Source organism: Thamnophis elegans, chromosome 7, assembly GCF_009769535.1.
Source record: "Thamnophis elegans isolate rThaEle1 chromosome 7, rThaEle1.pri, whole genome shotgun sequence".
Classification (NCBI taxonomy): Eukaryota; Metazoa; Chordata; class Lepidosauria; order Squamata; family Colubridae; genus Thamnophis; species Thamnophis elegans.
In genome coordinates, this window is record NC_045547.1 from 69,727,744 (window position 1) to 69,753,939 (window position 26,196).

General features: G+C 37.8%; 1 protein-coding gene across 1 annotated transcript in view; it reads right to left on the reverse strand.

Annotated features, from left to right (window-relative positions):
- The window catches only part of TBC1D22A (TBC1 domain family member 22A), a 116,933-nt gene that overhangs the window by 16,198 nt on the left and 74,539 nt on the right, over positions 1–26,196 (reverse strand). Inside the window, 6 exon segments of the mRNA XM_032220955.1 lie at positions 6,191–6,202; positions 6,204–6,230; positions 6,232–6,288; positions 20,882–20,904; positions 20,907–20,996; positions 20,999–21,007. Of these exon segments, the coding sequence (XP_032076846.1) occupies positions 6,191–6,202; positions 6,204–6,230; positions 6,232–6,288; positions 20,882–20,904; positions 20,907–20,996; positions 20,999–21,007 (218 nt within the window).

Here is a 26,196-nt window from a genome sequence, read left to right on the forward strand (position 1 = left end):
TGCTTATTTTGGGGGTCAAAAGAAAACAAGACCCTGTCTTATTTTCTGGGAAACACAGTACTCACAAAGGAAAACCTTCTTTCCATTTTTAAGAATACAGAAAAAAATGGATTTCAAGCAATTCTAACTCTTAACTCCCTAATTACAATGACTTATAATTTTCAAAATTACATGCAAGAGCCATGGATTCAGTCCCAATTCATTAACTTTATTTAGTACCGGTGGACCTATTTACTATTTCGAGATGATCCTCTCTTGCAAGGTTCCTGAAGGCTGCAATTGAAGCAGGAGTATTATGTATGTGGTCTTCAGGATTTCTGAAGAAAAGATGGACCATAAAGGCAGAAAGCATCTTCAAACTTTTCTGTAGCATTTTCAGCCTTCTGTACTATTGGCCCTGCACCATGGAACATGCTCCCCCGGGGAAATAAAGCGCCCCCTTCATTCTTCTGTAAAAGATGGCTCTGCACCCTTGGCTGGAGCACGCAGATGAACATATAGCTTATGGTAGCCTTTTTAGCACCCACTCAATCCCATTTCTCATCTAAGTATTTTTTTAGTAAAAAGAGAAATTCTTCTGTAGCCAGAAATTGGTATTTTGATAGTAGTAGTAGTAGTAGTAGTAGTAGTAGTATAGTAGTAGTAGTAGTATACTATTTTGATTGAATTTTCTTAAGCAGTGGCCCCAACCCCTGATCCATGGACTGGCCACAGTCCACGGCATCTCAGCAACTGGTCCACAAAACCAAGTAAAGCTCTACAGGCAGTATGCAAAACAATTCTCCCCTCCAGTGCGCCGCAAAACCTTTCTCCATGAAACTGGTCCCTGGTGCCCAAAAGGTTGGCAGCCACTGTTCTTGGGGACGTAAAACTTCTTTTAATCCAAAATACATTTTGTGAAGCATGTCCATACTAAAAATTAATAAATAATGAAATAGTCTAGAGATTTATTATTTTTCCTTTTTTCCTTTTGCTTTACATTTTAACAACTGATATTTTATTGCAAGATTTTATTTTATCATGATATTTATTGGCTATAATTAAGAACAAGTAGAGAGAAAACAGCAGGTGTCTGGGGAGAAACAGGCAAGGTTTGAAGGAGTACAATATTTGAGGTGGCGAAAAAAATCAGCAAAGCCAACATAGAAAACATAGAAAAGGATACAATACTACTGCAGAAACATATACAAAAGACAATATAGGCATTCCTCAGATATTGTGTGTTCTTTTCCAGACCATTGTAATAAAGCAAAAATGGCAGTAAAGCATGTCACGTGAATTTTTTGGCTTCCCAGTGCATATGAAAGTTAAGTTTACTCTACTGTAGTCTATTAAGAGTACAATAGCATTATGTCTAAACAGTCATATTTCACCTTAAAAAATGTTATCAACAAAAATTGCTAATCATCACTCAAGCCTTCAGCAAGCCATTTTTTTGCTGGTAAAGGGTCTTGCAAAGAAAAAAAACCACAGTTTGCAAACCACAATAAAACAAGGTGTGCCTGTAGACCATGTAACAAATGTGAATCTTACAAACAAAAACTAGTTTTTAACAAAAGCAGGTAAATTTTTTTCAACATCCCTGGGCCTTTCAAATTATTAGAGTAGTAACCATTTCATTTGCTAATAGTCGTATGCTGATGAATGAAAAGACAATGAAAAGATTTGACATTTCATACTCCAGCACAATTGATCACCAAGGAATCGTGTGCACACTTTCAACAAAAAGATTTCTCAATATAGATGAAAAGCTTCTGTATCTCTCTCTTTTCTGAGAGAAGAATTATATCACCTTTTGCTTGAGAAAAATTTAACAGCTGAGCCATAAATAACCCAAATGCCTCGAGATCTGTTGTAAATGCGTACAAAGGAGAAATGGGAATCAGAAAAATTCAACTGCAGCTGTATACCAAAACTGATTATAAGATCGAAACACAGTACAAGTAGTCCTTGTTTTGCAACCACAATTTAGACCAGCCATTTGGTTGTTAAGTGAAACATTCACTAAGTAAAACGGCAACTGTGCTTATGATCTCACTTCAGCTTTCCTATGTTTTCTAAACCTGCAAAATATAGCAAATGTGGCCGATGATGACAAACATACTTATTTGTCATTGCTATAATTGCAAATGATTGCTAAACAAGGCAGTTGCTAAACAAGGGCACTGGCATATTTTTTATGGATATCCTGGTCACCTCACATCTTCCTCCAAGAAATCTATTTGGCCTCATTTTACCTTGTGGATTATTTAGCCTACCTTAGATCATTCAAATGCCACAAAAACCTTGAGCGAATACAATCATGTAAGGCACATTAACCCATATTAAACATGTCTCAATTTAAAGAAAAGCATTAATAGTAACAAATTATTTTGGTTAGCATGCATTTAATTACACATATTCTCATTTCAGACATCCAGAAAGCATTCCTGAGGCAAACTCCCAGAGCTGATCAATGACACTGCAAAGTTAATGGCACTGACCTAATCATATTAAAATATTGGATTTTCAAAGGCAATGGGATCTGCATTTTATAATACTGCTGAATAGTGCAGAAAGGTAGCATTACTACTAATGCACGCTTTATGGGATTAAAATGTGAGGATCACAAACAAAGTCAAACAGAGTTGGGTGGAAAAATAAAATCTTGCATAAAGCAGTGTTAGCAGATTGATCTGAACGCCCTGAGGTGAATATTAGACTATATAACTTTCCTCCTTTTCAACCCTTCTGGGTTTTTTTTTTCCCTAAGCCACCTTTTGACCTCAAAACTGCTATAATTGCAGCTCTTTAGAGGCGAAGTGAAGTACTAGGTTGGCTATATGCTTGGGTTGCTATGTTACAGTGATTATCCAATTAGCTACCTGCCTGTAGTGAATAATAATGGCAGCATTTAAACAAATCAATAAAATACATCCAATCAGTCCTTGGCAGGCCTTTTGGTGTATTTTAGAAACACACCAGCTAAGAATATAGCCAGTCAAAAATATGCTTCTGCAGTTTCATAATGAACTTTTACACTGCAAATGCTGACACATAAAGCAATCTTTTAAATGAGCCCATTTAATTGGTCTAGAAAGAGAATTCTAGTCTCTGAAAGGGTAGATGGCATAAAGTTAATATAATAAAATGTTAGTGCTGGCTTTACATCTTCCCTGAAGGCAACTTTAAGCCACAAAGGCAACAGTCACTTACAGCAGTCACATATATTCCACAAAGTTGCCAGATGGGGGTTTTTAAAAAAAACATTTTTCTATCAAGAACCTTAGAAGAGAATTGTGCTTAACAGCTACATTGATCAATTCTGACATCTTGCACCCTGACAAGACCATTGAAGCTACTGCTAATGATGGGAAAATACATTATAAATTAAATAGCTTTGTTGCTATCTGGATTCCAAACTCTTCTCACTTGTGTCTTGATGTTCAACTCGTTCTTCTCTAATTCTATGTATTGCAGGCTACTTCTGCTGATTGCCAGCTGCCGGCAGTTTGATTCTGACCAGCTCAAGGTTGACTCAGCCTTCCATCCTTCCGAGGTTGGTTAAAATGAGGACCCAGATTGTTGGGGAATAGGCTGACTCTGGAAAACCGCTTAGAGAGGGCTGCAAAGCACTGTGAAGTGCTGTGGTGGGGTTTCAATTTTTTTTACTACTGGTTCGTTTGTGCACGCACTGGCGTTCTGTGCAACGCCTCTGTGCATGCGCAGAAGCGTTCGGTAAGGTGGGCGAAGCCCTCCCGTCGCCGCCACTACCAGTTCGCCCAATCCGGACCGAACCGGCAGAAACCCACTTCTGGTGAAGACTGGTATGTAAGTCAATAGTTGATAATTGTTATAGCATCAACTTCTGATAGGATAGATGAGGAATTTAAAATGCAGTGTGGAATTAAAGTTTGGCACCGTGAAGATACACGTGAGAGAATAAACCTAGGTGGCCATAGTGATGGCTCCATGATGACAACTGAGTTGTTGAGTTGAGTGAGAGGTTGAGCATCTTCATGAAACCCCGCAAGGAACAATGAAGGACCCAACCCCAGATGCCATTGCTACCAGAAACTGGTCCAGCCTCACTGCCCTGCATTGATCCCACTTCTTTCCCTTTCTACCGTTGAGGGGTGGGAAAGCAAAGCCATCACAGCTTTGCTCTCACAACTCACAATGGCTGGGAAGAATGTTTTGGAAAGCAACCTGCTCAGCTCATCAGTGGGGCTTTAAATTATAAATGGAAGGAGAGGGTGGCTAATCTTTAAGGCCAAACTCCAAACATAAACCAAACACAATAAACCAGACAATGAGGAAGGGAGTGTGAGTAGGAAGGGGAACTTCAGATTATAAAACGGGTAATGTAGGAAGCCAAACATAGGGTTAGTCATAAGGAGCTCAAATGCCAGTATGCTAATGGTCAGAGTTTGGGGAACAAACAGGGGAAACCTGAACTCCTAATACATGAGAGCAGGTATGATATTGTATCTTTCTGAAATTTGGTGGGATGGAATACTTGATTGGAACTTATTGCTAGAAGGATATAAACCATTCAAAAGAAACCGACCCAATAAAAGAGGAAGAGGAGTTGCGCTGTATGTAAGGAATCATACATGTCTACAGAAGCACACAATAGCAGGGCATGAAAGCCCTCTTGAATTTGGGAGGTGGGGAAATGACATTGGATACAAGTAATACGGACAGGCCACCCGACCAGGCAGAGGAAATAGATGAACTATTGCTAGTCAGTTAAATAAGATGTGAAGGAAATATTGTAGTAATGGGTAGTAGTAGCATTCAAATAATTAACAACCGGTTCTCTGCCCTAATGACCAGCTGGGTAGGCATGGCTCAGTGGTCATGTGACTGGGTGGGTGTGGCCAACTCAATATCACTCACATTGATGGGTGCTTCACCTTAGCTGTTTACAATGTAATAAGGGTTAACCGGGAGAGAGGCAGTTTCTGTAGGCAGGGCAATAAAGATTAGGCTAGGAAACCAACACCAGAATGTTTTCCCTTCTGCCTTCCTTACAGGATTAGCCCTGCAAAGTGGAAAAAACCAAAATGAGATTTTCTTCCACCAACCGGTTTTCCAAATTGCTTAGAAAACCTAACAACCGGTTCTCCCAAATAGGTGCGAACTGGCTGAATCCCACCTCTGGTAAAGGGGGACTTTTAACTACCCTGACATCACTGGGAGACAAAATCTGCACCAGGCTACTGTCATGCCTAACTTGAAAACTTTCTCAACCAAAAGGTAGAGGAGGGAAAGAAGTGTCAGCTATACTGTACTTAATTTTTACTAACAGGGATCAAATGATACAACAAATGGAAGTGCTTTGTGAGAGAGCGACCATGTCCACACTATGACATGGTCAATAGATTCAGCATAATGCAGGCAGAGACAATTGAACAAAGCCAAACTAGAGTTCCAGACTTCAAGAGAGCTGACTTTGATAAACTACGACGGGAATTAGGAAGGATCCACAGAGGAAAATCCTAAAGGGAGAAACAACTTGAAGATGCTTGGGAAACCATGAAAAAAAAAGATTATTAAAGCCAATCAAACACAATATCAGAGAGAAAGAAAAGAAAGAGACCCCAGATGAAACAAATATAAAAAACTTTCTGACAAAATGAGGAACAAAAAGAACTAGTATAAGAGAGAAGATAGCTATTACAAAATTATATTTCAAATTCCTCCTCCTTATGTACCATGGACAAATAGATACTTCAGGACCAATGAAACAGGCATCCTCTGTCTACGCAGGACCCCTCACTCTCTGGGCTCCATTTAAACATGTTTAGATATTTTTCCTTTATCTTCCCATATGGCCAGGTTAATTAGCTTTTACCAATTATCAAAACTGATTCCCTCCACTTAATTTCTTCTTGACACGAAAGTTGCTATGCTGGAATCAAATGAAATTTGTCTGTTCCTAGTAGCCCCATTTTTGTTTTTTTCACACTATCTTGATGTTGCCCCATCCAAAACAAGGAGATGGACAAATGGAAAATATTCAGCTGCAACTTTGTACTTTCCTTTTAATTTTAAACTCAGCAAGAGAAACACGGAAAACATCCAAACTCTATCCAAGGTTGTTGAAACCAGTAAAGTGGAAGGCTTTTGCTACTAATGAAGGTAATTTTTTTTAAAAAATTAAAATATCCCTTTTTTAGGAAAAATATAACTAATGTTTACTTACTTGGAAGTCTTTTTTCTTCAAGGATTTCCTTTTTCCATCTGGACAAGGAAGGCAGCACAGACATACAAGTGGAAGTGGGAAAAACCTTCTGGTTCAGACTGTTAAATAAAGCATATATATAGTCAACATAAAAATACCTTTGAGTAGATAACTCAATACCGATCAGAAAATGTTTTTTGTTGTTTCCTAATTTTTAAAAGTAATTGTCACAATTAATTTAACGAAACCTTCCAAATAAAAGCCTGTTTCATTGTGTAGAGAAAATAGGAATATTAAAAACAATAGTACCCAGAATGATGAGCTTATGCAAGTATATAAAAAGCATAATATCCGCCAATAAGCTTTGTTGTTGAGCATTCAAGGAAACCACTTAGCTTCAACTTTAGGGAATATAAAACTGCTGTGTTGTTCTTCATGGGCAGGTTTTGCTAAGGGACAGTCAATGGCCTTCACTACTGTATTTTTTGGAGTATAAGACCCACCAGCATATAAGTCACACCAAAGATTTGAGGAGGCAAATTTTTTTAAAAGTTTTTGCACTCTGCAGACTTCCCAAAAATGGCTCGTTTTTCATGAAAACGGGCCTGTTTTTTTTTTAAGGCATGAATAGCCTTTAGGAGACTTGTACAATTCTCGGGGGGGGGGATATGGCCCATTTTTCAAAAAAACGAGCCCATTTTTTGCCAAACAAATTGCATGAATACCCTTAGATGGCTTATAGATTGCTTTTGGGGGCTGGGCGGGCAAAATTGAGCAAACAACGGCCTGTTTTTCACTCATTTCTGCCCTCCACAGTCCTCAGGAGAACTCTGAAGCCTCCTACAGGCTCTGCACAGCCATTTTGGTGAAGTGGGCGGGGTTTTAGGAGGCAAAAAATGATGTATTCAGTGTATAAGATGCACCCAGATTTTAACCCTCTTTTTTGAGGGAAAAAGTGCATCTTATAATCCGAAAAATACGGTAGTTGTTTCTTAGCTTAACTTCTAAAACAATGCATCATTCTATACCCGTGATGGTGAACCTATGGCATGCGTGCCAGAGATGACACACAAAGCCCTCTCTGTGGGCATGCGCGCCATCACTAGTTGCTCTTCTGGTTCTGGCACATGCATGCGCATTGGCCAGCTGATCTTTGCGCATGTGGGAGCCCCAGAAACCCAAAGACCAGCTGGCCGGCGCGCACATGCACAATTTCCAGGGCTGTGGTGCACACATTCACCAGTTTGGGCACTTGGTGCCAAAAAAGGTTTGCCATCACGGTTCTATACCATCTGCATTTTGGCTGCATTCTTCCCTGGTAAGAAAAACTACAGAATGTAGAATGTAGTTTTGGGAAGAAATATCTAGAGGGTTTGGTGTTAATCCCAACCTGAGCTTGCTGGGAAAGATCATTATACTTTCTAGAGTTGGGGAGTGATCCAATATGACAATACGTTCATAATCAAGTTATGTCCAGGCAATTATATATCGGAAGCATGTATCTTCTACAGTGAAAAAGTGCATGTCTTATCCAAAAGTCACATCTCATAAATAACTCAAAATGAAAAAAAAAATTCCTAATGTTTAATCAGAATCACTACCATTGTTGCAGAAAGAAGATGGGGAATAAAAAAGACAGCTCTAGGAACTCTGCCTCTTTGCAAGAACGTTAACTATCTTGGACTTTTTTGTAAGACACAGTAAATCTTAGTTTCAGCCAAAGAGACCTGAGGCTGTCTGGGTCTAAAATTAATTCCTTCTTAAACCTAACCATTGTCTGAGTTTGACAGTTCATACAACACACTTCCTATCCCAGTGCCTGACCCAGTTATACATGCCATCTGTAGATGACCCAATTCAAATGGAACCTAACACCTCTCTACAGTATAAGGCAAAGACTTTGGGAAGAATTAGGCCATAGCTGAAGGGATTGCATGAAAACAGACAATAAACTATCCAAACCATACAGAAACTGATCTTTTAATACTATTACACCCAACAAAAATGACAGGAGATTCAGGACCAAAGAGAAGCATAATTTTCAGAATTTCAAGGTGACCGTGTAAGATGGCTTAAAATGGATTTTCGATCTGAACTAGTATATCTTTTATGTTCTCGGGAGCAGGAAAAAAGAAGAAAACCATTCTTTTCAGTCTTAATCCAACACCATCTGGCAAAAGTCAAAGAAAGTGAGCAAAACTTCACAAGAAACTTTGAATAATCCTTTATGCAAAGGCCTAAATACCATTCTCTACACAAGCGTATCAAAGTATTTTTCCCTTCTAAGAAAGGGAAATAAAATACCAAACTGTGCCAAGGATCTAAATTTATTCTTGATATTTTCTGTTTTCACATTGGTTTTTCAGTACCGTTTGCCTAGGCTCTTTTAAATTAAATCAAATAGGCTTAAGCATTCAGTTCATTAAAGAAAAATGCATATTCCCTTTAGATCTGAGAATTCATCATAGTTCAGAGATAAAACTAGGGTATAAAGCATTTCAAATGGATAGTCTTGGACAGTTTTGGAAATTGAGCAAAGCAGCTAATGCATAATTGCCTTTCCTAACACCTGCTACCTATTATAACTTTCCATTTGCAGCCCTTGAAGTTACAAGCAGATTCATCTTTAAATGTATAAAATGGCAGGCCAATAGCTAAAAGCTGCTTAGAAATCAAATATAAACAATGACCTTGATTTAAATATTTTAGCAAAAGATCTTAAAAACAGATGTACAGCCTTCCAGAAGACTTATTCTGAACATATTAGGCGGTGACTCTTGAGTGCATCACCACAGAAACATCTGTCATCATCAATAAAAATCATTTAGATGGTTAACACCACAAATATCACATTGCCTTGCAAAAAGTTTATCGCTCCCCTGGATGAAATTGAACCCATTATTTCAGACTCTGCCCTCAAAAATCTCATGAATTAGTCATGAATCTAACTTGAGAGACAGAAGGAAGTATAGCAGAATGTATTACGTTATTACATTGCATCCCCACCTCTTCAAAAGGAAATGTTATTATGAGGCTAATGTTATTTTGGTTCATAATTGCAATAAACCTACTGTTACACCAAGATATTTAGTTTAAAGGGTCAATTCCCAATTGCAGTAAAACATATACACCGATTTTCCCTTTCCTAAAAAATAAAATTTCAGAACCCAATATAAACAACTTAGCAACAAAATATTATTCTGATTCCTTTGTAGAATTCTTCATACATTGTGCTACTAAAGTCTAACTATACCTCCTTGGAGTAATAGTAGTAGTTTAAGTAGTTTGAAGGTAGTTGTGGAAGTAGTTGTTTGAAGATTACCTGGTGACATGATTGTTTTGAAATTGGTTTAGGTGAGTGGGTCACAAATAATAGTAGTACAAAGGAAATAGTAAAATAGGTCTTAGGTGCAAGGTACTAATTAGCTCCCCCTTTCCATGGGCTATCAAATTCTGTCCATGCACTCCTTCCAGTCATATCTCAGACCCTTTTCTGGTATGTTGACTTCTTATTGTACAATTATGTCACCTGGAGAAAAATATATATCAGAACTACAGCTGAAATAATCCTCTTGTGCTTAGGAGTCCACAAGGAAGTGAATTGTAAGCACAAGGGATGGTTAGGGAATCCTCCCTACCCATAGTCTGAACCAGCCACCCATTTCCTAAGCATCTAAAGTTGTGATAAAGAATCAAGATCTAAACTTGTGATAGAAGACCATAGCAGTCCTTTTCAAGAAAAACAAGTCCATTGTTGTAAAAGCTGACAGCTCCCATCTTTTTAGGCTTCAACGCTGGAACTATAGTGAAAATTTGCTACGATCAACAATTTTCTATGACTAAGCTGCAGCACACAGTAGGTTATCGAACCCTACATTATTTAAATTAGATTCAGAAAGAGAAAATCCAAGTTTCTTTAGTATTGTCTCTCTTACCGAAAATAAACTATCTGCAAATTCCTTTGAAGTGCATATTCTGCAATGTCCAGGTAACTTAAGCAATAGAAGGGGATATCCATAAAAGAAATAGCAAATTGTTAAAATTCTTCTCTATAATAGGGGCAGTCTTCTGCAATTTTCTTAAAAAAGCTTTTGTAATGGCCTGCTTCTATTTAACTACAACCTACTGCAAAGTTCCACTTCCACACTAGAGATTGAACACCAAGGATTCAACAGTCCTGCTATGCAGTACAGTCACACTGCTAGATCAGCTACCAGTTACTCAATTGAAAGCTTCCCTTCCACGTCACTTTCATAATATAAACTCATGCTTGACAAAATAACAAATGAACAAATGAAATTTATTTGGAGAAGGTTATATACAATACATAGTTAACATATTTTGTTACTCCTCATTTTATTAAGAAAGCTATGCAGAAAGAAATGGTGACAATAGAAACTGTTTCCCCTATCAGAACTATTATGTGAAAAGCGAGAAATTAGTAAGGCAACAATCCCACTCCCTCTGCAAATTTAGCTATGAGCTTCCCTTTTTATACCAGGTGCAATTCTGCCACATATACAGACCAATGATGATAAGTACAATGGGTGAGATCTGGCAATGTCATCCAGTGGTGTCAGAGGGCCACCAATGGTTTTAAACTGTTCATAAACAGCAAGAGAGATGAAATCACAAACATTTCAGAAGCTTACTCTAAGTTGCCATGGCATTTTCTTACCCCAGTAAGCGGAATATTTGAAGACATGTTTCTCAGCTGAGTCAGAGATGTTCCTTACTGCTTAGAAATAAAGTTGTTCTGTTCTACTTATTATAGAAAAGAATAGCAAAAAACTGTATAGTGTTTAAAAGAGCTATAAGGTGCATAAATACCTCGCCTCTACTATAAAATACCCTCAGCATATTAAGCACCTTTTCTTTATTGGCTCTTAAGGGTCAGGTGACTAGCTCTGGACATATCAGGCTAAATGACTACCTGCTCCCCATTTCACCATCTATTTCAGTTTGGGGAAGACTCAGTTCTGAGAAATAGTATAATCAGTCCGGGTTGCCAAGAAATAATCCAAAAACTGATTCTGTATCTAACAGCAGGAGCTGGAAAACTGGATTCTACCATACCGTAATTACAGTGTTCTTTGGCAATGTAAAATATGTGGACTTCAACTCCCAGAATTCTCCAGCCAATATGCTGGCGGGGTATTCTAGCAGTTAGATCCAGACAACTTAAAGTTGTTAAGCTTGAGATACACTACCTTACAATAGCATAAACAGTTGTTACATTTTTGTTTTGGGATAAAAGCCGCAATAAACTTACACATGAATAAAACATGCCAAATTTTACAGGAAAGGTATGAGACTGAATTGTTTTCAGAAAGTGATTTTACAGGATCATGAGTTTTTATTTTGGAAGAGAAGGAAATTAAATGTGCAAAGATTACAACTATGGTAATAAAAGACATATATTAAATTTTTTATGGACAGAGGAATGTAATATAGCTTCATGATACTCTTTCTTGAGGTAGAAGTATGAAAGAATAACTCATTGTATTTCCACAAAATAAATGCCACCTTTAAACCAGTTGGTAGCTAACACAGCTCACAAAGTATTGCCATATGAAGAACTGGAGCAAATAATAAAATTAAGTATCTCCCAAGGTTTCTCTAATATTGAAGTGAGGATGATTTAGCATGTTGCTTTCTTTATATATTCCCCTGTTGTGGCCCAGCAGGATCCGGTTGAGCTACTGATGGACTCGGATAGCGAGGAACCATATGAGTTGCCATGGACGATGTGGAGGACCCTGGGCAGGGTTCAGACTCAGAGCAGGGACCAGAGAGGCTTGTTGGCCACCAGGAGGCACCTGAGGCATGGAGCAGTGGGGAAGATCAAAGGCAGTTTGTCCCTGATGCTAGATTGAGAAGGGCTGAGAAACGGAAGCAGCAACTCCGTAGGCAGACTCACAGAAGATGATTAAGCACAGGTGGTTGTTGATTGGCCCCTCCCAAGAGAGATTATAGGTGAGGCGTTGGGAGGGACATTTGCAGGAAACAACCGTTCGAATTAGTAATTAAGAAAATCTATCTGTGTATTCTAGCCGCGTTGCTTCGTTTGAACCATCTGGGTTGCTGCAGAGCTACTCTATTGAACGTGAGTTGCCTGGGCCCTCAGCCAAAGGATTCGTTATCTCAGTAATTAAACAATGGCAAACAGCCCAAGCCTGTGTTCTGGTTTATTCACAGGCCGGAGGATCAGAACATTCCCCAATAACAAACTATTGCTCTGAGAGTTAGCTCACCATCCTAGCTGTAGCAAGCTGATGAAGGTGATTAAGTAAACATTTAATACTCTGTCCTTAAAGCAGTATATATTTTTATGTGACAGCACTGAAGAAATGATGCTTGGCTACAATGTAAAGTAGTCAGTATACAGCTTGTATAACAGTGCAAATGTGCTTCCCCTCAAAATAACGCAACTCACAGCCATTAATGTATAAACTGCTAGCAACAAAGTGAGTACACCCTAAGTGATAATGTTCAAATGGGGTCCAAAGTGTCAATATTTGCGTGGCCACCATTATTTTCCAACACTGCCTTAACCCTCTTGAGCATAGAGTTCCCAAGAGCGTCACAGATTGACACTGGAGTACATATCCTTATGGCATATCTCATTGTTATCACATATAATTTGGAGAATACACAATAATTGGAGTATCATGAAATTCATTAATCTCACCCCGAATTCCTTATAAGGTAATAAATTATAAAGAATGAATAAAATATATTGTCAATGTATCTACTTTAACATGAGGATAGATTATAAAGAGTGAATCTGAGAAAGTTCAAGTATGTCCTAATCCAGTGATAGCTAACCTTTTTCTAAAGATATGCCCAAAACTGTATGTGTGCGCCCGATATCGCACATGCGTGCCCCCCCCACCTGTGCGAGCACCCCCCACCTGTGCATGCATGAGCAACACCCCCCCATGTCCATACGCAAGCAACCACCACAGGGGGGGGATTTTCACCCTCCCAGGCTCAGGAGGCTTTCCTGAAGCCTGGGGAGGGTGAAAACGGCTTCCCCCGGCCCTCCGTTAAGGCTGAAAATCAGCTGGCTGGCATGTGCATGAGTGCTGGAGCTAAGGGGCTGCCAAGGGCTGTTGTGCCAGTAAATATGACTCCACATGCCACCTGTGGCACGCGTGCCATAAGTTCATCATCATGGTCCTAATCCATATCCAAAACGTCTGTATAGTTGAGCTTTAAAAATAAAATATTTGTGATCTGTACTTTACAGTTAATATTGAAAGCAGAAAATGTGATTCATTAGACCTTTCCATGGGTTTCTGCACTGCAACCTGTAAGTACCTCATATATGTACATATGACTCCACCATAAAAAGTTATAATTCATTTTGGGTGAACTCACTATTTTCATATATAAACAAATCATCTGATGCACCAAGCAGTGCAGATCGTTTGAGGAGTGCTTTGTTTGTGAATTGCCCCTCTGGATATATGGCTTGAAAGCAAGAAGAAGCCACAGCTGTTTCTAGTTTTGGTTGGATGCTTAAAGGCTCTCCCATTATAGGGTTTGCACAGTCAACCATAATAGTAAAATAAGATTATCTGAGTTTTCCCATTGTATTAGTTTTTCCTTGTATGATGAAAGGTATTTTATCTATAATCAACTTAGTAATTTGACTTTATTCAGATTAATTCTTTCCTACATATAAGAAAAAAAGTCTTGGCATTAAATACAGCTCAGATATCACAGCAAATATGAACCTGCGTTGTAAAATTGTCTGATTTGTTATTAGTCAGGAAAGTGAAAGAGTTCAGTATACGGAGAGACACAAATACTTTTAACTCTTTTAAATTGAACTGTCATGAGCCATCTAGGGAGAAAACGTCAGACAGTCAAGAGGGAATGAAGTTTTGAACAATACAATCAAAATTATAAGAATACTTGAAAAGTGAGGATGAACTATAAGCCACAAGCTTGTCATACCAATGATTAAATGCAGGTCTAAAATAAATAAGATTCACTAATTTTGGAGCAAAAGGCTTTCTTCAAAAAAAAAAAAGGCAGATTGTTATAAAGCAAACTGGATAGACTAAAAGACATTGGCATTCTTCAATATTTAGTATCACTGTTTTACATTAACATTCATTTTGCAATATATTTTGTTTTAATATATAGTTTTTAAATTTAAAAAAGTTTTTTTATTGTAGGCTGTGTTTAGTCAAGAGCTGGTTACTTCAAATCCTTAAGGGGACACAGTGGGTGTAAAGAAACATTGAAATCTCACCTAAGACTAAGGAGTGTAGGGAATTCACATATTGTGTGAATTCACACATAAACATATAAAACACTGCAGTTAGTAGACATTAGGTTAGAAGAAAGCGAAGTCTCAGACAACAAAGAAAGGTGGAGATAGAGGAATACTAATTTACCTTTCCTGAAGAGAAAGCCAAACCTCATTGTTTTGGATGAAAGAAGATTAAAATGTGACGGAGGTGTTGTTGCTAGAGTTAAACCAGGGGTGAAATGCTACCAGTTTGGACCGGTTCAGCCGAACCAGTAGTAAAAAAATGCCAGGTGAACCAGCAGCATTTTTTACTACTGGTTTCGTTCTGATGATCAGCAGTACAACAATCAGCTATGCTGCACGATTTAGAAATCACACGGCACAACTGGGTTGTCGCAAGGCTGATCGTCAGAACTACTGGTTCGTCCGAATCAGCAGCATTTTTACTACCAGTTTGGGTGAAGTGGTAGTTCCGACAATCAGCGCCTGCGATGTATATGTGTGCAAAGACACATTTGGCGCGCATGTATGCACAAACCAAGCCAGTAGCAGACTTCAGAACATTTCACCCCTGGTTTAAACTGCTTGCTTCCATATGAAATTTTCAAGGATTCCATTAGTTACCTAGGAATTCTTTCTGGGAGACTTCTAAGGATTCTATATAACTGATTCCACCTTACTTTGGAAGGGCTATGAAACAGAATCCTCTAAACTGTAAGGCAAAAGATTTTGTCTCTGATAGAGAGGATGTTTGGTCAACCTGGACGGAAATGGACTTCCAAGAAGACAAATGAGCAACAGAGCAAATAATGGCTGCATTGTATGATAAAGAGAAATCTACTGAAAGCCTGCTGACCTGGCTGGCTTTGGTCAGTGATGGAATGGGAAACAATTTGTAAAACAGAGTTCATTCTAAGAAAAAGAGGAAGAAATTGCCAAACTCATTGGCCCTACAATCTCTTGATGCAGATAGAATAATCTTGCACTTGTGCAATGGTTCTTGATAGGCTGTAACCACAGATGCAATATCTGTTCATTGGATGGCCACCCTGGCATGTCTGAGCTGATCAGCAGGGATGGTGTCATCCAGACATATGGATGGCAAGGATTGAAAAATAGATCAATGCAAAATTGTAAAATGGGATACAAAAAGGATGGACTTTGCACCACTTTTTAAATATGTAACTACAACAGAATTGCCTCATGCAATCTCAAATAGCCTGATCATGAAGACAATCTTGGAAAGCTATGAGGCCTTTCAAACTGCAAAGAGGTGGAGAGTATTACTTTGTTGAAATGTTGCCTACAGAAAGCACAATGGATACAGAGGGCTCATTAAGAAAATTCCCATTCTGAACACAAATCTATCAGTAAATGTTAAGAAAACTAAAATGCCCAATAAAATTGCATGAAATCAGTGGCCAGTGGAAGGATTTCTTTTACGTTGTGTAGAATTGAGGGGAAGTGATGTTTATAACTGCCTCAAAGAAGTGAAGCAGAAGTACCACACCTGTAGGTGATAAATCTGACGGTGGATGGACCAAACAACTGAAGCTACAACTGCCATATGTAAAGTAAAAGGTTCACCTTGCACATATGTGCTAGTCGACTCCAGGGGGCGGTGCTCATCTCCATTTGAAAGCCAAAAAGGCAGCGTGTCCGAAGACATCTCTGTGGTCATGTGGCCGACTAACTAAACACCGAAGGCACACGGAACGCTGTTACATTCCCACTGAAGGTGGTCCCTATTTTTCTACTTGCATTTTTACATGCTTTCAAACTGATAGTGTCAGGCCTGAAGTTATATTCCTTTTGGGATTTTGGTTTTTGCCACACTCTCTATTATTTCATTATGCTGTTCATTAGTATAGTAATTGGGAGCGGGAATAGAAGGAGTAGAATTGTGAAATGTGTTGTTGTCATTCCTTTTCTAGGAAGCTCAAGGTCATCTTTTCTTTCCGCACCTCTGCATCTGACCAGAACTAGATGGGTGGAAATGGCAGCGTGGCCAAAGAAGATTGGACCATATGAGGGATTTTTTCTGGTGTGGGGATAAGATCATGAATTTTCCACTGGATGAATCCCAGGAAGCTTTTAGATTTGGGATTCACAGTTTATGCTAACATGTCTGTCTTATTAAATTGGAACTTTGATGCAAGTTATGTCTTGAACTCTGATTTAATTCTGGATGATATTTGGAATGCTGACATTTAACCCGAATCTCCCATTAAAATAAATCACCAGTACCGGTCCACGGGGGCTGGCAAGGGGTGCTGATTCCCAACACCTGACCTGAACTGATCAGCGTAAAATATCAGCGAACAATTAAGAGAAAGGCAGCTAGGTTGGCAGAAGCTGGGACAAGTAACGGGAGCTCACTCCGTTATGCGGCCACTAGGGATTCGAACCAGCCAACTGCTAACCTTTCTGATCGACAAACTCAGCGTCTTAGCCATTGAGCCACCATGTCCCTGGACAGCTGCCATATAGCTCAGTCATTAAAGAATATGGGCTTAGTCTCTTCATCAACACAAAAAAGAGCCAATAAAGACTGGACAGTATAAGAATTCATTGACAATGGAGCTATTGAAAATGGGGTTGGAAATGCCTTATAAAGTACAAAGGAACCTGAGGACAGTTGAAGCTGGAATTAGAGAGGTTCTTTGTTCCTTTCTTTTTCCTTTTTGCCCTGGTTGAATCAAACAGGGAAGGCTCTCTGAAAGCTTTGAATTCTCAATGGGCAATTTCCTCAGTGCTGACAATGGAACAGACTGCAACAGAATATTCATCGTGGGAGACGGAAAATGTGGCTCATCTTCTCAAAGATGAGATTCATCAGACAGCAACTCATAAGTCAAGAACTGAATATTGACTCTTCCCTATGATTGCTACAGACCTCCGGTATTTCATGTTTTGACAATAACACAGATTGGCAAGGTAAGGGGAAAACGCTATGAAGGGAATGAATAATTATGAGCCACGTCAGACAAACAACAAAAATTGTAATAATTTTCAAAATGTTAGCAGAAAGGAGAAAGTGGATAAAAGGTTCATACCGATGCACAGACGCATATTTTGTCTGTTTATGTGTATATTTTGACTAGAGAATAGCAAAAATAAAAATATTCCTACTGAGGGTTTTTTTTTGTTTTGGCAGCTGGATAAAGTGCTATGGTTTTTCAAGAGCAAAGACGTGCATAATTGCCTATAACTGTTGTTCTACACTTTTCATGTCTTTAGCTGTTGAATGTTTTAATTGGCAATTTAGAAGTGAGGGTTTTTTATTCCAGTGCTCACCTTTCAACTATTTTGCACCTTTACATCAGATCTGCAGTTGACTTAACTGGAAAATTGCATTTATTCTCATATTATCCATGGTTACTATGTTTCTAACATATAAAATTAAGCCTATTGAAACTTAAACTAGACAAAATATCTTTCTTGCTAACAGGACAAATAGATATTTAAGCAATCAAAAATAAAATTATTAACAGCCAGGAATAGCAATTCAGATATATCCCAAAAGTCATATTACAGATCGTTCTCAATTTACAACAGTTTATTGATGGTTCAAAGTTATCATGCAATTGGAACACTGATTTATGACCTTGTCCTTGGCTGTTGAATCACCCCATCCATGGTCACATGCTTGGAATTCAGGCCTTTGACAAATGGCTCACTTTGATGACCAAATCCCGTAAGTCACATGATTACAATTTGCAACCTTCCCAAACAGTTTTGAGCACTGGAATAAAGATCTCATTCTTAAATTGCCAATCAACTGAGGAAGCCAGATTCATTTAATGGCCAGTGTTTTATTTAAGGGAATCATGTGATTCCCTTAATGTCCACAGTTAAATGGTCATAAAATCAGACAGTCACATAATGACTCATTTAATGATTGTATCACTTAGCAATCAAAATTGCAGTCCTCAAACTGGTCATAAAGACATCACTGTTTCAATGGTTTGGAAAACATTTTTTTTTGTTGCTCTTATTCACTTGTTTCTTTACTACTGAAAAGAAGTGCAACACTTGTCAAACACATAAAAAATTAATCTTTGTAGAACGGAATCTAAAAATATTTGAGGGGTTCCTTACAAAGATGAGGGCCTTCTACAAAGAAGAGGGGGTCAAACTATTTTCCCACGCACCAAAAGGCAGGACAAGGAAATTAACCAAGGAGAGGAGAAGCAGCTAAGGAGACGTTTCCTAATGGTGAGACAAACAACCAGTGGAATAGCTTGGCTCAGAAGTTGTGGGTGCTCCATCATTGGAGACTTTCAAGAAGATACTGGACAGACATTTGTCTGAAATGGTATAGGGTCTCCTGCTCAATCAGGGGGTTGGACTAGAAGACCTCCAAGGTCCCTTCCCATTCTATTATTCTATAATAATCTGTAGATTACTTTTAGGAGTTGTTGTTCAGGTCATCCGGTTCAAATGGATTGAGCAATGTAGTTTTCAAAAAGACATGGCTTGACTTCCTTGTGGAATTCTGTGGGTTTTTGCTGTGTCACCCTGCATTTTAGTGGTCAATGGTTCGGGTGAATATTCAATTATACTGGGGAATATTTTCTGTCTAAAGTAAATAACTATTTATTTTTCCTCTTTCAAAATAATTAGCGCTTTTAGATACAGATAGTCCTTAACTATGACCATATTGAGCCCAAAATTTATGATGCTAAGTGAAACATTCGTTAAGTGAGTTTTGCCCCATTTTACAATCATTCTTGCCACAGTTGTTAAGTGAATCATACCAGCTGTTAAGTTAGTAACACGGTTGTTAAGTGAACCTGCCTTCCACATTAACTTTGCTTGCCAGAAGGTTGTAAAAGATGATCACATGACCATAGAACACTATAACCGCCATAAATATGACAGCCATCTTTTGTTTGGGCCTTCAGGGCCTGTCGTATGTGTCAGTTGCCAAGATTCTGAATTTTGATGACATGACCAGGAGGATGCTGCAATGGTCACAAGTGTGAAAAACAGTCATAAGTCACTTTTTTCAGTGCCATTGTAACTTTGAACAGTCACTAAATAAACTGTTTTAAGACGAGGACTACCTGTACTAAAAATACTATTATTTCTTTCACAGGTTTTATTTTGTTTTTGGGTTTTTTTTTTTTTTAAAAGAAGTATACATAATCTCAAGTTGCATTTTTTACATTTTTTAAAATGTACCTTAACATAAATTACTTTTACTCGACATAGTAAAAAAAAAAGTACTAAAAATAGTAATAAAATTATTGCAAATAATAGCCAAAGTTTAATAAAAAATAAGAGGCTTCTCCAATATTAATTTGTTCATGCATTTCGCTTCCTGAAGCCAAATTTTAATGGTAATTATTTTGTGTAATTTTTTTTTCTGAAAGTGAGAATAAATCTGCAAAGATTCCTCACTGATAACTTTCAGATGGCAAGTTAATGACATTTATTTAGAGGGCATGAAACTATAAAATTAAGTTCTCTCCCATTAAGCTTTCATGCTGCTACTGTTATTATCTATGCACATGTCTTCATGGTTTTTTATTAATTTTATATGGCTGTTTAGTGCTTTTGTTTTTCTGGTGGACAGAAGAACATCTGCGAAGGAAACTATAAAATTTGCTAAGAGCTTTAGTTAAAGAAAAAATATCAGATGTGTAGGAATTTCTGTAGGCATTCTTTGAATCTATAGATTTTCCACATCCAGCTAGGGAATGTTAAATTATAACTTTTTTTTTTTAATTTATGGGGAAAGATTGTTTTGGAGAAAATCTAAATGGATTCTAAGAATCAACACTGACGATGGCACATGATCAATCAAGCTTTAATTTATAATATATTGAGGCATGTGTACCTAACCTTTCCACCAATAAGATAGAACAAACTGTACAATAACAAGAACGTGGCCAGGAACTACCATCCACATATATTAATTTTAGAAATATGATATTCTCTATTGGTGCCATTATATACCACAAGGAACCTGAGCAAATCTAGAATCTATTTTCTTGAATTATCAATTAGGTTCCAATGATGGGGTAGGGAAGGAAGAGACTGATCTAAAACGGTATCATTGACTACTTGTAAAAATCATATTTTTAAGGCTTCACTACAGATAGAGCTGAAATTACAGGTCAAAACCTAAAGCTTATTCTTTATTTTCCCCTTGGAATCTACAGTATTTTCTGATACTTACAACTATGAGGCTGATATGTTTCAAGCATTTAGCCACAATATCATAAATATAATTTTGGAAGATATTATCCTATCAAACACAAACAATTGCAGGCAACTCTGCTGGCCAATTTTGATATCAACATTAAAACCCCTACAAAGGAAACTTTTCAAGCACCCAAAGTATCAGTACTAATCAGGTTGAAATAAGTACAGGAAGGAGGAATCATGTTTCAAAGCAGCCTGGGATGCTTAATTGCAGGGTCAAAGCAGTGGCTTACCTGGTATGTGTCCCAAAGCCTATGGTACACCGTAGGGGGACTTCTCTCATCAATAAGTTATTCATCCAACGGAAAGCAAACTGAAGGTATTTCACTTCATACTGTTCTATGTGTTATGTACTTGCTCTGAAAGACAAAAGAACAGAAATAAACTACTGATGATATTTATATAACCCTCACAAAACAGTGTAATATCATATATGTTCCCTACATATACTACAAATATGGGTCAGAAATCCTCCATCCCTCTTGTTTTGATATATCATATTTTTCGAAGTATAAGACGCACCTAGTTTTTAGGGTGGGAAACAAGAAAAAAAAATCTACCTCTGCCTCTACCTCCCAGCAATTTACCTCCTTTCAGCAAACAGCCTGTTTCAGTTTCAGCTTCAGCTTCACCACAGCCTGATTAGCACAAGCAGCTGATTGTTGGTTGGATCAGCCTCCCGATGATCAGCTGTTTCAGGCTGCAGGGATTGCCATAATCTATTGCTGCCTCCACGCATCCCATTTTCAGCTTCCGCATCCTGTTTTCAGCCTCTGCACATCCCGTTTTTTGACCGCCAAACACTCCACTTTCCACCCTTTCTGGGCGGCCAGGATCAGAATGGGCAGAAAATAGGCCCCGTTGAGGCTGAAAATGGAGCATACAGAGGCCAAAAATGGGGCAGCAATAGGCAATGGCAATTCCTGAGCCTGAAACAGCTAATGGTTGGAAGCCGATCCAACCAACAATCAGCTGCTTATGCTAATCAGGTTGTGCTGAAACTGAAACAGGCTGTTCGCTGTTTGCTGCAAGGAGGCAAATTGCTGGGAGGCAGAGGCCAAAGGGTTGGGGTCGGCGAGTGCGCAGGGCTACATTCGGTGTATAAGATGCACCCAAATTTTCATCCTCTTTTGTGTGTGGGGGGGGTGCGTCTTATACTCCTAAAAATATGGTAAGCAGGAGCTAGGATTTTAAGACTTTGTTCCAGTAAATGTCGACTAATGCAACATTAAAGTATTACTAAAATCTAAATAATAAATGCATTTACATAATTACACATTACTTATTAAAGTACATGCTTCCCATCTAACTATTGAACAATGTATCAGGATTATGTAGGAAATATAATTTTTTTAAATAGCCGTTCAGTCTACTATTATTCAATTTTACCCCGTGTTATTTATAAACATATGGTCAACTCAAGCAGCTAACATACTGTTTTCCCCTGAAAATAGGATCCGGTCTTATTTTGTTTGGGGCCCCAAAATAAGCACCAGGTCTTATTTTGCCAGGATGACTTACTCGCTTACCTTAAAACCACCACAGCCAAGCCTCCCACACCCCAACACCTGCCTGACTTCTTCTGACCAAATTGCTCATTGTGCCAGTGCCGCCACTTGCAGCAGGAGGCTACATGGTGTATTGCGCCATTGTGCGTGAAAGCAGCAATTACTGGCATAATGAGCCTCATGGCGCTGTGCTGTGAGTGGCGGCACCGGCCCTGATTGTGCACATGGCATCCGGCTGCAGACGTTGGGCAGCAGTGGCACAACAGGTTTCAGGGTTTGGGAGGCCTGGTTGCGGCAGTCTTAATGTAAGCGGGTGCGGGATGCGTGGGGTAGCTCCATCCCACCCTAGCTTGATTTTTATACATGCACCTTGACCCACCTCGTACAACCAGATGGTGGGCAGGGCTTAACTAGGGGCTTATTTTTGGATAGGGCTTATTAGGCAGAATCATGAAAATTGGGCTAGGGCTTGTTTTCGGGGTAGGTAGTATTTTCGGGGAAACACACTACTTAATACTCCTGCCTCCTCTTTTCCCCATAATAATCCTATGAGGTGGGTTGGTAAGAGAGATAAAAGGAGGTTCCAAAGTCAGCCAGCTGGTTTTCATGATGAAGGGAGACTAAATTTTTCTAAATTTTGTACTTTCAGACTACTACTCAGAGAAAAGTTCATCACTGAGTATCTTTGTTACACATAGCTTATTTATGGTATGAGATAGAACATTTATCTTCACTAACAAATGCCATCAGTAAAGACCAGATATTACTGATTAGTACATTTATATTACTTTTAACTAAATGTTATTGTAAGTTAATTAAAGCTTTACTCATGATTAAAACAAATAGGCAGCAACTTCCACATATTTATACCACAATTATCAGAAAATCTTGTGGATAATGAAACCTGCAGACCAAGGCAACTTAAATGTTTCAAATTCTTTTAAAGCAAAACAAAACAAAAAAGAAAAATATTGAATTTCCCATGGGCTTTTCTTTATTACTTTTCAACATATTGAAAAATGGACAACTAAATGCAAAGCTTTTAATTGTCATTTATTTGATAATATATGAACAGAGAAATGAAAATGCACAAGCTAAAAAGATTTATTCCTCTTTTTTCATAAGTAATTGTGAGCAGATGTTATTTCACTGATAAAGGTAATTTGGTTGGCAATAATTCTAAATTAAATTTTTCCATTTCATTAAAAGTAAGCATGCAGATGTAATAAATGACTTGGCAGATGTAATTATTGCCATCTTTCAGACTTAGAATTTTTCCAAAGATACTTATGCAGCAGTTTGCAACAATAAAATTATGCTAAATCTTCAAGAAATAATAGCACTTGTATCAAAATGAAAAAAACACAAATGATTTTATTTTAACAGTCCTTTCAGCACTTTACATCTTATAGAAAACTACTGAAAATGTTTAAAGCAGGGGTGTCGTTTTTTTAAAAAAGAATGGTTAGAAAAACACAATTTATATCATAGATTTACTGTGTTTGGGTTTAAGAGGTAACGTGTTTATGCAAGTGCATGATGTGTTTTACAAACAATTAAAATAACGACCCCATAATTTACCCTTAAACAGACAACGTGAAAAAAGCATAATGGTTTATTAACTTACTAAGAACATTGTATCACTAGATCAAATACCTTTAATATAAAGCATTGACTGGAGTTAGAAGTTAAAACTTTGGTAGTTTTAGGCAGTCTGAATTTTGTTTGTTGTGTGTCTTGTTCAAGCCAAATACCTCTCTTGAAGCCTCCGGAAGTAAAAGTGAAATCAACTGATTGTCCAATGGTCCAGGAATAGTCAAATTGCAAATAATTAGACTTACTGCTGGAAAAGTAACTTCAAATGCTTTCAACATTACAAAAATGTTTTCCCTATATATCTCCACATAATGTGTAGAAACGCTTCTTTTACATAAAAACCCCCAAACAATTATGAAACGGAAGCATCTATTTTAAGTTTGATTACTTGTATTCCTGAAAGAATTCAGTTTCATGATATCATTTCCATTTAACAACCCCATAATCCCTTGCGGGGTGGAGTCTGGGCAACTGAATGAAGCTAGCAGACTGTTTTAATGGCCAGATGCTCTTCCTGTTGCCAATGAGAAGTTTTGTTCAGCAGATATATTCTCAGTGTGTCCAGAGAGAGAAATATCTCCCTCTAGCTAGGATCGAACTCAAAGCCTCCTGATTGTGAGCCGAGAGCTCCACCTCTAGGCCACTGCACCACTCCTAATTAAGTTTCATCATATATCTCATGTAAAATGACCTTCATATGTATATAAAGCTACGTATATAGCTTTATAAGGTTAGCTAATGCTCAGTTCTGAAAATGCTGCAAAAATGTTTATAGACTAAATTCAACTGGTCTTGTATTGAACAATTGCTTGGTAGCCATGATGATCAGGAATTCTATAGGGAGCAGCACATACTGGGAAAGTGATAAGATTTTCCCATTGCTCCTTTAGCAATCCAATTGGTTTTTATGCCACCTTTATAGAAATATTCAGAACATAAATGCAGCAGCAAAAAAGTTAAGTTGGGTCATTCCCTCAAAACTATCGGGTAACGCTCATGTTCTTGGTAGGATGGATTTTTTTAAAAAAAATTAAATAGTAGTTCCTATTAACAAAAAAACAGAGATTTGTACAATTTGTACAAATGACAGGCTGCAGTAATCAATCAAAATAATAAAGGATTAATAAATGAAATTACTATTTTATTTCAAACTCAAATAATGAACTTTGTATTGAATTTCTCTAGCCCAGGAAATTATTTTCAATTGATAAATTTAATTTTACTGTCTGAACCAACAGGCACTACATCACTAAGCTCCATAAATCAGAGAGGAAATCAAGTGGTACCCGCTTTGTAGAAAGGGCTTGCTGTTTTATTTCAGGAAATGAACTTGATCGTGTTCAGTGAAACTGAATTTTTGGATCAGCAAGCTCTAATACACCTTAGAAAAGTAATTAAAATAGTTTGTCTTGCAACACTTGGTATACAGTTTAAAACAGCTTTGCTTACAACTATTATAATGCAACAAATCATTTGAAACTGAAATCTTAATCCACCAAGATAAAAAAAAACCAACTCTTTCATAAAATGACAACATATGCCTGTAATTCTAAGAGCTATAAATATAAGTGGGTCTATAAAACATATGATGGGCAATAAAGATATATGCCTTGATTAATAAAGATTCCATGTAAATTTGTGTCGACAATAGTTTTTGACAGTAAGTTTATATTAACATTAAGATAATTAAATGTTACTTAATTGTTCAGGATGACCTTTCATCACAATGACAGCCCGTTTGTCTAGTACTATTCTAGTCCTTCCTTAGATTTGAAAGCTGTTTGCATGATTTTGGACCAGTGACTGTCTATCAGCAACCTAAAGTGAGGTTTGTTGTTATGGGGAACATAGGAGCCAGGAGTATTAGGTATGCTCACGGCCCTTGAGATGACAAACATTATATTTTTTCCTTTTTTTCTTTCATTTATATATAACAACAACAACAACATAACCCAAGTCCTTGAGAAGCACTTGACAGGTGGACAAAAATGTCAAATCTAATCTAAACATTTGGATGACTGTCCAATAAACAACAATAACAAATATTTTACAGTCCCCTCACATCATGGACATAAACTGTTTCAACTCCTACCCTCAAAACGATGTTATAGAGCACTGCACACCAAGACAACTAGACACAAGCACAGTTTTTTTTTCCCTGAACGTCATCACTCTGCTAAACAAATAATTCCCTCACCACTGTCAACCATTCACTACGGCTGCATTACTATTACTATTAGTCTTCTCATCCTTCCTATCACCCATCTCCTCCCGCTTTGACTGTATGACTGTAACTTTGTGCTTGTATCCTTACATTTATATTGATTGTTTCCTAATATGATTTGATTACTTATTTGTATCCGATGACTATCAATAAGTGTTTGTACTTATGATTTGTGATGAATGTATCTTTTCTTTAATGTACACTAAGAGCATATATACAA